This window comes from Pelobates fuscus, chromosome 12, assembly GCF_036172605.1.
Source record: "Pelobates fuscus isolate aPelFus1 chromosome 12, aPelFus1.pri, whole genome shotgun sequence".
Taxonomy (NCBI): domain Eukaryota; kingdom Metazoa; phylum Chordata; class Amphibia; order Anura; family Pelobatidae; genus Pelobates; species Pelobates fuscus.
Genome location: NC_086328.1, coordinates 15,913,100 through 15,925,727, shown reverse-complemented (window position 1 = coordinate 15,925,727; position 12,628 = coordinate 15,913,100). Strand labels below are relative to the sequence as shown.

Sequence of the window (12,628 nt, the reverse complement as noted above, 5' to 3'; positions counted from 1 at the left end):
AAAGATGTGATGGCTTTAGCACAGTATGGACATATGGTGTCCCTCGGTTTGAGGGGTGAATTTTTGTCTGATTCCCTTTTTGTAAATCTGTGGTACGGGGCATGCTAGCTAGCTAAATAGTCTTATATTGTTTCAATGTATTTATTGGTAAGTGATATTATTAAGCATCTGAAACACAAAGCCAACACTTGCCACCAGCATTCTGGACTGGTTGGTGCATTAATTGAGCAAACAGTGAGGATTGCAGTTTATTTATTTATTGTTCAATTAGATTAATAGAAAAGGTCTCTAAGACAGTATTGGAAATTCAGATTTTTCTTGGAGATTTGCTCAGCAGAAAATGATTTGGATGTTTTTGTTTTTGATTAGGCATGATCATATGATCATACATTGAAGGCACAAAGAAGGTTATTGGCTGCGAAGATTTCCCAGAGTTTATAATTAGAGTTGCTCACTGAGTACCACACGTTCGAATGCCTTGCTGACATTGGCGCTGTCTGCCATATGAGCCTCGATTTCCTCCACTGTACGAGGGACACACGTGAGTAACTCCATTCCATTGGCTGTAACTGCAATGTCATCTTCAATGCGCACCTGTAGGACAGAGAATTGGGTTACGCTACACAGAAGATTGTTCATATTTAATAACATTGGGTTCATTAATAATATCCTTCCAGCTGACAAGGTGAGAAAATGCATTCTGGTACTAAAATGTGGTTAAATGGATTTCATTGTATGAGAATATTTTGTTTATCTACTTATTTGTGTAAAGTGTACTTTTGATGGGTACATATGGTAAAAAAAAACACTAGCTCTAAGAACCAAAACAACTTTAGCTTAAGCAGTTGTGGTGTATAGATCATGCATCTGCAGTCTCACTGCTCAATTCTCTGCCATTTAGGAGTTAAATCAATATATTTAGGCAGCCCTCATCACACACTTCCTCAAATTGTTTAGCTTCCCTTATTGCACAGTTGAATTTTAAATGTCTTATCTCCTGTTCTGTTAATTGCCCGCTAAAGCCTGCAACTGTCTCCTGTGTTTACTTTAGAAGTTTGAATATCCTCCTCTGTTAAACTTTAGTCAGACATACTGTTTTGTCACATCTGGTGTTGGCTGTGTAAGCACCAGTGACTAGGTCTACATAAACAAATTGTTTTAACTCCTAAACAGCAGAGAATCGAGCATTGAGACTCTAGGGGTGTGATCTGTACACCTAAACTGCTTAATTAAAGGCTTACTCCAAGCATACCTACTATAGTCTATTTTGTTATTATGATTTCAGGAGTACCTTCCCCGGCAAAGGGACAAGCTGTTCAAGCCCAGTGATGCGCTTAAAGCCACAGTCATTGCCACTAATTCAACATCACATGGTCACTCTCAGTCAATAACACAAATTCTGGACGGGCTGATGACAACCCAATGATGCTGTTGGAGGTAGAGTGGTTAAACTTTGTGCAGCGTTTCGGCTCCAGGCACTATGACCACTTCAAATCATTGGAATGGTGTTTGGAGTAAGCCTTTAAGAAAACTATGCAGCGTGACAGGGCAGAACAGAAGAACTCTAATAGAGACTGTTCTGCATAACACGTGCTGTGACTATTCTTTTAGCTAGCGTGTCTCGCACTTGTTAAAGCTCCATTTACATGTCAATGCCATGTGTGTCACAATATGACTGAGGTTAGCCTTCCATAAGAACACCATACCAAAGTTAGGGGTGGATGTTACATTAGGGTAACACACAGAGCCGGCATGACGGTGGCACTAGAGAGAAGGCTAAAGGACCACTATAGACACCCAGACCACTTCAGCTCAATTAACCCCTTAAGGACTGAGCCAAATGTACACGTTGTGAACAAAACAAAACGTAAACAAAACCTGGCATTTGCGCTGTATGTCTGTCCAACCGTAATTCACCTCTTTCATATTAAATGCAACCCCCCTTATTATATATAATTTTATTCAGGGGAAACAGGGCTTTCATTTAATATCAAATATTTAGCTATGAAACATAATTTAATATGAAAAAAATTGCAGAAAATAAGAGACATTTTTTTAGTTCTACATAACATTTTAACTGTCAATGTCATAATACTGTTTGCTGAATACAAATATGTGTATTTTATTGCAGTAAAAGCAAAGTCTCACGTGTAAAACACTACCCCCTATGTACAGGTTTTATGGTGTTTTGGGAAGTTACAGGGTCAAATATAGCACGTTACATTTGAAATTGAAATTCGCCAGATTGGTTACGTTGCCTTTGGGACTGTATAGTAGCCCAGCAATAAAATTTACGGCGTTTAGAGCTGCTTAAAATAGGGCGGAATAGTACGCCCTCCGGTCTTAAAGGGTTAAGTGGTCTGGGTGCCAGGTCCCTCTAGTTTTAACCCTGCAGCTGTAAACATAGCAGTTTCAGAGAAACTGCTATGTTTCACTGAGGGTTAATCCAGCCTCTAGTGGCTGTCTCACTGACAGCCGCTAGAGGCTGCTTCTGTGATTCTCACTGTGAAAATCACAGTGAGAAGACGCTGGACGTCCGTAGGAAATGCTTTCCTATGGGCTGTTTGAATGAGCCTGCATGCGTGTTCGGACGTTGGCAGGAGGAGGAGAGTTCTCCAGGGCCAAAGGAGCCCGGCGCTGGAGAAAGGTAAGTGGCTAAAGGGGGAGTGGGGGGGGGGGGGGGAGGGCATGTGGGTGAGGGTGAACTTATGACCCTACAGTGCCAGGAAAAATAGTTTGTTTTCCTGGCACTATAGTGCTCCTTTAAAAACAGCTAAACTAGAATAAATGAGATATTCATTGCTCTTGGGGTGGTTGCAGCTAAACAGGTCATGAAAGGTTCATAGTTTATATAAAATGATGTACATAACCCATTCCACTTCCTGTGCGCTAAGACTTAATATTTTACACTTGAATAATAGACAACATGATCTCCGCTAACCCTCCAACCTTAAATACCCTGATATCCCAATGTAGTATCTCACTGCTTCCAGCTTGCAAGGCTTTGGCTCCTGTACCTCCTATAAACCTAAAGATTAGTTTGTTTAGAGATGAAATATTTACTTCTTGCAACTGTGCCAACTCTGTGTAAATTATTAGCTGAGATAGGATAGGTTTTAACTCCACAAAGCTTTGAAGAAAGGAAGCTTTTATAATGATGTCGATGCCAACTTCACCCCATAAAATCTGCCTACGATAGAAAAAATTGCTTTCTGACCTGCCACTGCAGCGGTTATTGCGATGCTATATGTTCACCTCAAAGCTGTTTCATTGGTCCTGACCTTATACAACTATACATATAGCTAGGAGACATTTGGACCCTGTCCCTATATGTTCCATACAATGAATCACAGAATAAAATTACTTTGCATGTACGTGATATAATCCTGCTATAAACAAAGTTAAGTGTTAAATAGAAAATCGCTTTGCTGCTTTTTATGCAGCCTTGTCACTGGGATCCATGTGCAGTTTGTCCTGCATGCAGGTGTGCTAAACAGGTAAAATATTCTTATAAGGCATTTTACTAGTACATTCTATGAGTTTAATAGGGACGTAAAGAACAAAACCATGATGCTCAGAAACGCATCATGGGATATTTATTGCATTTGGGGAGCCAGGAGAGCTGTAACTCATTGCTTTTTTTCTACAACAAATTATAGTCATATATTTCATTGCACTGAAGAGATGTGAAATATAATGTGTAAGGAGGGTAAGAATTTGGTGACTTTTGGTTGAACACTGCATTTTGCAAGGTGCTAGGGTACCCAGAGAGCTGCTGTGGTAAACCTAGGAGGGTTTATTTAACCCTCTCACTCCCATAATAATAATAATCTATGGTTATTTCGTGATATTGGGACAGGAGTGTCTGGGTGAATTCTCACTTTTAGATGTAAAACCATTTGGCAATAATTTAACCCTGAAGTTAGGGCTCTGTCGCCGGACACTTCTGTCTCTCGACTTACTATTTCTCACCAGTCACCAGGCTAAACCTTCCTTCTATCGCAGGCAGTGCAGAAATGTATGGAAGCCAGAGCCCAATTTAAATGGTTAAACCATTGCCAAATTACTGAACGTAATAATGCACCTGGACACTTCTAGCCCCCCTAACAAATTAAATGAGCTTAACCCCTTAAGGACCAAACTTCTGGAATAAAAGGGCATCATGACATGTCACACATGTCATGTGTCATTAAGGGGTCAAAGTGACACTCCACTGACAAAATGTTAAAATCACTTTTTAGTAGATATACCCTATTGAAAACATGCATGCATGTTTTCAATAGGGTATATCTAAAAACAGCTTGCAGGAGCTGCAGATCTCTTGTCTGCAATCTTTGCAAGCCCTCCCCTTCTAACTCCGCCCAGACTTTCTGTGTGTCACGTTTACATTCTCTCCGTATGATATGCACAACATAAATCACCTTTCCAGGAATAGGAGAAGTGCTGCTCGGTGGTCCTATGCCATAAGACCGAGCTTTTGCGACATGCCAGTGGATGCCGGCCGCTGTGGATCCACACTGTTATCTAGCCACACAGCTGTTCACGATGGTGGCGACTTTGACGCGCACGTTTTGGGGTCAATGGCCGGATACGGCCAATCGGATTCACAAGAGGGATATTTAAAACTCACTAATTTCTACTCATCGCCCTGTCGTGTTTTCACTTTGCTGGTTATCCGAGAGTGTGTTCCTGATCGTGTTTCTATGGTTATTGACTTTGGCTTCGTTTTGATATCCCTGACTATTTGGCTATTCTATGCAACTGTGTTTCGTTCTGTGTTCCTGACCTCGGCTAGTATTTCAACTATTCTCTGGTATGTTAAGTCCGGACATTCTAAGGTTCAGTTAGATGCAACCTTTAGTCCTAGGTGTGATACTAATTCTGCGTGTTGGATCAATTGTAATCCTGACACTGTGACTGTCCAATCACAGACTTCCCAGTGCAGCTCAATGAGAAGTCTCTGCAAGGCAGGTGCTCTGGGCTATTGCTGCCTCTTGTGTTTAGCTCCACTGAGCTAACCAAACCAGGAAGTAACAGGACCGGTGGTCTGATTGACAGTCACATGGTTCATTTATAAAAGTGCCCATTTCTATTAAAATCTACCCTTTTTCTAAAATGAAAAAAAGAGGACACACACTGTTCACACAAAGCACTTCAGCATGTTAACCCCTTCAGGACCAAACTTCTGGAATAAAAGGGAATCATGACATGTCACACATGTCATGTGTCCTTAAAAGCTTTAGGGGCCTGGAGTGTCCCTTTAACCCCTTAAGTTGTTATAGGGGTGGGAGTTTCTCTTTAATAATAAATCGTGGCAAAATACACGTAATCTGAAGAGAATTAGGGGGCAATTGTTACTGAATTTGTGTTCGTAGGGATAAAAAAGTTCTAGAAAGTAAACACTTTAATTTTATTCACTATATTTTAGTGCATTAAAAACTGAATTGCAACATTAGGGAGCCTATGGTGACTCTTTAAGCAAAACTTGTCCAAAACTTGCTAATGTTTCAGTACAGTCCCTGACCTTTCCATTATCATGGTGATCTGTAATGCCTGCTCTGAATCGGTCTCTTGAACAACATGTGTAAGAACCTGCAATATAGCAGTCACTCACCCCGCCAAATCCTCGGAAACGCTGCAGAGTCTCATTGTTAATGAAACAAGACTGTGCTGGGTTGTTCAAAGCTTGGTCCAGCACATGATCAATGAAGTAAATGCCTGGCTCGATAGTAAGAACCATCCTCTCTTGCAGGACACGCGCTGTGCGAAGACTTTTCAGGCCTGGCAAATCAATGCGGTCTACCCCCTGAGGAGAGAGAAATAATTAAGTTAATGTATTTGTATGCATGAGGACTGGACAGCCGCTCCCCCACCCCAAAACAGCAGACAAGAAAACTGCCGCTTGCACCAGTGAGAAAATATAACCAAAAAGTGTCCTTTTTTAAAATTGCATGTTAAAAATGACTATATCATATTAAAGAACTGCTCTGATTTTACCTCTCTCTTGTGCTTTTCGTACAATATTCCCAAGTAATGCAACATTCAGACAGATAGTTTATAGATTAGTAACATTAGTTGAATGGTTTGGGGGTGTATGACAGTTCTCTGTATTCTTGCTGGTGTGGTTTCTACAATCTATTGTCTGTAAACTTTGCAACATGAAGGATTTATTCACTAAACACTGTGTTATAGGCAAGTGTTTCAGTTTGATTATAGCCACATTGGAGAATATCTCCAAATCAGCTACACAAGTCAGTGTTAGTTTTCCTAGAAAATTCACCGTGATCTGCTGAGCCAAGGAGTCCTCATAAATCAGCCATTATATATATATATATATATATATATATATCATTCCATGTTATTCTGTCACTGAAACAAGCTTGGAACACACAAAATAACTTTCTCCAATTTATAACAAGCAGAAATAGTATACTTTGGCCACAGAAAGAAAAACTAATCAGATAGTGTTAACACAAAATTGAATCAACTGTTAGACAAAAGCAATAGTGTAGAATAGGTTTGAATGGGTTCCAGGAAGAGTAACTGGGATTTGAATTCTTTACACCAGTCACATGACCGAGATTTTAATTCTTTACACCAGTCACATGACCTCGATTTCAATTCTATACATGAATCACATGACCGGGTCTTGAATTTTATACACCAGTGGTTCCCAACCTTTTTTCACTTGAGTACCCCCTGGCAGCCTATTTCCATAAATTGTACCCCTCATATATACATTTGAAATAACGGTAATTATAATAATTACAAATATTTCACTAATGTTTCTCTGCTTGATCTCCCCTTTTTCTTTTCCCCAAGCTCTCCCTAATATTCATCTGCCCCAGGCTCCCTTACCGCGCTTCTCTTCTGCCCCAAGGAAGTATATGTATGTGTAATACATATATTGCACATACAGATACTTACACACAAACACTGACAATTATGCAGATACACAGATACAAACACTGACACATGCGGATGCACAGACAAACAGAATCACAGACATGCAGTTGCACTGATATAAATCACTGACACACATACAGATACACACTGATATACATACATATGTACAGGTACACAGATACAAACACTGTCACACATGAAAATACACACACATACAGTTGCACAGACACACTGATATACACAGACAGATGTACAGACACACATACAAACATTGCCACACAGATATACAGACGCGCACTGATACACCTGCAGATACAAACACTGACACAGATACTAACAAATACAGATGCAAACACTGACAGATACACATACAAACATTGCCACATATACAGAGGCACACAGACACAAACACTGCCACACATACAGATACACAGACATAATAATACAAGCACTGACATGCATGCAGATGTACAGACACACATTTAAGCATTGCCATGTAGACGCAGATGTACAGGCACACAGATAGAAACCTTGCCACACATGCAGATGCACAGACATACTGATACACGCACTGACATGCTGATACACAGACACAAACCTTGCCACACATGCAGATGCACAGACATACTGATACACGCACTGACATGCATGCACACATGCTGATACATAGATACAGACACACAGATACAAACATTTCCACACATGCAGATACACAGACACACAGATACAAACATACTGACACACACTGATACACATTAAGATGAGATATTACTGCCCTGCAAGATGTTGAGACAAGGAATGCTTATATAGATTCATATGTGTGAGAGTCATCAGGAATGGCTTGCTGACAGATTATAGGGTGCGGTGTTACAGGTAACATTAAGACAGGCATTGGGTGCTGGGATACCCTGTCTTCCGCTGACAATGGCTGCAGGAAAGAGTGCTCCACCAACACTAGATACCAGGGAGAGCACAGAGAGAAATAAAATCGTGGGAGTCAGGATAAGAGTACAAAACCAGGTGTACAAGCATTTTCAAGGAACACTAAAGTGTTAGGAATATAAAATGAGTTTAACTTATCCTTTCTCCCTTGGCTTGTTTGTCTCAGCCAGTGAAAGTATTGGGATAGTAGTGTGCACATGCATGTCAAAACACAGCTGTTAGACCATCTGATAGAAACAGCAGCATTTTACTCTATTTCATTGGAAGCGCCTCTGGGGGCTTGTCTGAGTGACAGCCACTAGAGGCATTTAAACCCTGCAACAAAAACATTAACGCACTACAGAAGGGCAATGTTTTCAGCTCTAGGGTTAAAACGGGGGGACATGGCACTCAGACCACATTAGTGAGATGAAGTGGTCCGGGTGCCTGTAAGGTAGTGGTTTTGGAGCACAGACCCTCTACTCTGGCATTTCCATTTATCAGTCAGATTGCCTCTAGCCACTTTTTCACTTAAGACTTTGAATATGGAAAATGTGATCCTTAACATTGCAAAACACTGCTAATGCTTCTCATAGACAAGCACTGGATACAATGACTCTCTAAAAGAGGCACCCTATTGTCAGGACAGATAGTTTGCCACACATGAACTATAACCACAACAACCCGCTCTTTAACCCCTTAAGGACACAACTTCTGGAATAAAAGGGAATCATGACGGAATATATCCGTCATCTGTCCTTAAGGGGTTAAGAATGGTTAATACTCTAAGTAGACTTGGCCTAAACCAGAGTAAGTAGGGCACACAAACATGACAACAGATTAGATATATCTGCAAGAGCACTGACCTCGGGGTATCCACCGACATCATGGACATCAATCCCAAGAAAGTGTCCCAGACCATGCGGCATGAAAACTGCTCCCATGTGCACCTTCATCATGTCCTCAATGTTTCCTTTCAGGATGCCGAGTTTAGTCAGTTCTTCCAAGTGGATCTTGTCAGCTAAACGGTGCATATCTGGCCAAACAACACCTTGCGAAAAACATGATATGGGTTGTGTTATACCTTATGGTAAAACAAATTAAACAAACAAACAAAAAGCTCCAATGTGCACAGCAAAATCACCATCATATAAACAGTGGGTAAAGAAAGCCAGATAATATCTTAGAGTAGCGCTCCAGATGGCCTCACATTAGGTGCACTATATTGGTTAAGTTATGGTCAGTGGGCTTTTTCTGTAACTTTTATTTAATATTTGAATAGTTTGTCACGACTCACAGAGTTATTCACTAAACTGAATATTGCTGGGAATTCAAAGTGAATTTCATATTTAAGAACTAAATAGCCAAACTAAACACAATTTACTTGGGGAATTTTTCCAAATCGGCTATTTTGTCTTAAACTGAAATTCACGTTAGATCCCCAGCAATCCTCACTGTAGCAAAGAGCTGTGTTAGTGATGGTGTAGTTGTACTAATCATGGATAGTAATGGCAGGCTGTGAGCACTGGGTTAATCCAAGCACCGTCTGCCTACCTTTGCCATCCCAGGCTGGGCGGCTTTAGACACTTATAGAGTTAATTACTAACGCGAATTTCACGTTTAAAGCCAACGTAACAGAACTGGAAGTTTAAGTGACTCCGAATTTCTCTGCTTTGGCCATTTTAATCTTAAATGTGAAATTGCCTTGGTATAAAACCCTGTTGATATACAAGTTAAACTGCATTATCATTCTAGTGGCACATATGCAAAGCGTGGCAAACTCCTGCTATGACATAAATCAGCTGGGAAGCAGTCTTAGTTCCAGTAAAGATTGCAGACTGGTGCGGCTATAATGAACACATGGTTTGAGAGCTCCTAGCCTAGCACCATGAATTATGCAGGGAGCACAGGATTTATAGTGATTGGAGTATCCCTTTAACAATAAAAAGTCACTGGTGTTGGAATCTGAGCATAAAGACAGTCACAATATGAGGAATTTCTAGAAAGTTACAATTTACTGTAACACCACATAGAATGTGTTTATTGTACTCTATGAATTACTATGGTTCAGGTAACACAAGCACTAAAAATGGACATTGCAACCACATACTGAACTCTGGCAGGCAACTAAACATGCAGCTATTCAAAGAATGATCTTCAATGCTTTCTCTGGTCCAGAGTTTGCAGACACTGAAATGAGTGTTATATGACTTCTCTAAGCTAAACCAAACACACAGTTTGTGTGCTGGAGAAGTGTGTCTCCACCTTCATAGAGAGGAAAGCCTAATCTCAGGCCCAATGTGCAACTCTTCTGTCTGGTCATCATTTGCTATTGTTATCTTAAATACAACAGAAGTCCAAGGATTGCGTTGGGACCAAGGTTAGACTAAAAGGCTGGCAATCAAGGGCCAAGAAGCTTGTAACAGCCACTAAATTCCAGTTCGCAGAGGAGATCAAACTTGGACCTTCAGGGTTTTACATCTCGTGAACCCCTTAACTCCAGGCACTTTTTTTTTTATTTCCAAATATTAGCATTCCATTTATTTGAAACTTGGAATGGAAAGTTAGAACATACCAAATACAGTATATATTATATATACACAGCGCCCCTTACAATGTTTTATATACGGTTTGAAATGATAGTACAAATTCGAAAATCAAATGTCTCACGTATAGAAGGAGTGACAAAAATAATAATAAGAGGTATTTGCAAGGACTCTGAAGGCATTACTAGTAGCTTACTGAAACAACAGAATGTAAAAATGTCTGCATCGGAGCACACAGTGCAGTGTGCAATCTTTGTAATGGTTGTAACTCCCTCCTCCCTGACTGTAGGAACTATATAATGTTGGACGCTTCCCTTACGGTTTGTAAAGGGCCTTAAAATGACAGCCCCCTTGCAGACATTAAATAGGTGGAATGGGTTCCTGGCAGAGAGATGTGTTCCTCCGCAGGCTGAAAGTCATTTCTGGAGTATAAACATGGAAGTGAGGCTTTATGGACTGAATTCAGCAAATCAAAGTTAAAAAAGATCTATACATGTGAAGAGGTTAAATGGACACTAAGGGCACCCAGGCCATTTCTGCTTAATGAAGTGGCCTGGGCACAGTGTCCCTACAATGTAAAACTCTGCTGTTTTGTTGAAATTGCCATGTTTTCAATGCAGGGTTAAACATACTTTCAGTGGCCGCCTTCCTGCCAACTTCTAGAGTCGTCTCCACTGCAATAATCGAGTCAGACTCTTATTCAATCAATGCTTCTCATAGAGAATTTGATTGGTGTACTGCGTCGATTTGCAGCTCATGGACTGCAGCCTGGAAAGATTTGATGATCTCAGGGCGGCCATGGCGTGGCCAAAGTGGACACATAAGCAGTGAGAAGAACAACACAGTGTATCACTGAGCATCAGGTAAAGCTGCTTTAATCTTAGTTGCACGGCTAAGTTAACCAGGGTTGTCAGTCCTGGACATATTGCAATATGTGTGATTGGCTGTAGGCTGCCCAGCTACATACATTTTGCACACATCCCTTGTGTGCCATGAAACGGTGGACCATGCTAATTTACTTTAAATTATTGGATGTGAAGTAGGGATCCCACTGCACACCGTGTAGAATATACCATCTATGGCTTCACGTTTAGACAAATTACAGAAATTCGATGAATCTACAGATCGGTAAAAGCCAACATAACTCTCCACTTAGAAGTACACCTTTTAAAATTCACTTTTTAGGATGACTACTGAGGTTCATGGGAGTTGCTGTTTTACTACCTGGGATAAATTACCCCAGATCTGTCTGTTTGATTAGGCTAAACTTGCAGCCCTAATATCAGTACCTGCAACTCCTACTATAAATGCTGTCTGTTTAGCAGGAAATCCCCGATACTTGGTAACATTAAACATAATTTTCTGCAAGCTGGGACAATTGTGTGTGTGGGAGGGGGGTGATAGTTGTGTGCTAAACCTTTCCCCCGCTTATCCTTACGAGCAGGTTAGATTGCTTTGTCCTTGGCCTCTTGGAGGTTGTGCCCAGAAAATAAAATCTGCTGATCGTGTGTCTACTTAATACTCAATTCATTGCCAAATGATAGAATGTGTAATGCAGGTCAGTGAACCAATGGGAGTATATAGAGGGGCTCAGTGCAGCCAGGGATTATTGGCAAGGAAAGGACGACTAAACCAGCTTTCCTAATAATGCCCACAGGGAAATATTTATCTGAAAAAATGGCAATAATTTCTCTCAAAAAGTGTCAAGTGCCATAAATCATCAGGAGAGAAAATGTAGTTCTCATTTAAATGTGTTTATACTTGTTAGGGAGAAAATTATTCAAAACAATCACTTAATGCTGTAACACAAGTCCTTTTTTACTACACAGATCCTGTATTATACACGGTGCTAGTCAAATGGATGTACATGTAGATTGATAGACACTTTAAAACTAAATTGCTTTTTTTCTCTCGTCCCAGTTCTGTCCTGAAGCTAAGCATGTCGGTGACACAGTGTATCGCTGGAACCTGCGTGTGCCAGTCCTGCGAAACAGATTTTGGGGAATTTGCTCTGGTGTTTCCCAAAGTAGGATGCAAAAAACAAAAGGCAGCAGGCTACGGTGTTAAATGAGGTCTGTCTGTCTTGCTGAATGTGATTTACTAATTGTGTCTGTTAAACAATGTAGTAATCAAATTATCAGCAGGTTAAAATTGGGGCTGTCATGTTATGTGTGAGAGACTCTTTAAAGAGCATCTGTTAGTGCTCTGACAGTTCACCATTCTCTCACCCCAGCAAACACTAAATAAAGTGATTC

General features: G+C 40.6%; 1 protein-coding gene across 1 annotated transcript in view; it reads right to left on the bottom strand.

Annotated features, from left to right (window-relative positions):
- Positions 1-259: 259 nt before the first annotated feature.
- The window catches only part of PEPD (peptidase D), a 154,418-nt gene continuing 142,049 nt past the window's right edge, over positions 260-12,628 (bottom strand). Inside the window, exons 13-15 of the mRNA XM_063437660.1 lie at positions 8,694-8,878; positions 5,615-5,806; positions 260-594 (exon numbers count right to left, since the gene is read on the bottom strand). Coding sequence (XP_063293730.1) covers positions 442-594; positions 5,615-5,806; positions 8,694-8,878 — 530 coding nt within the window. The 3' untranslated portion in view covers positions 260-441. The remainder of the gene's footprint in view (positions 595-5,614; positions 5,807-8,693; positions 8,879-12,628) is intronic.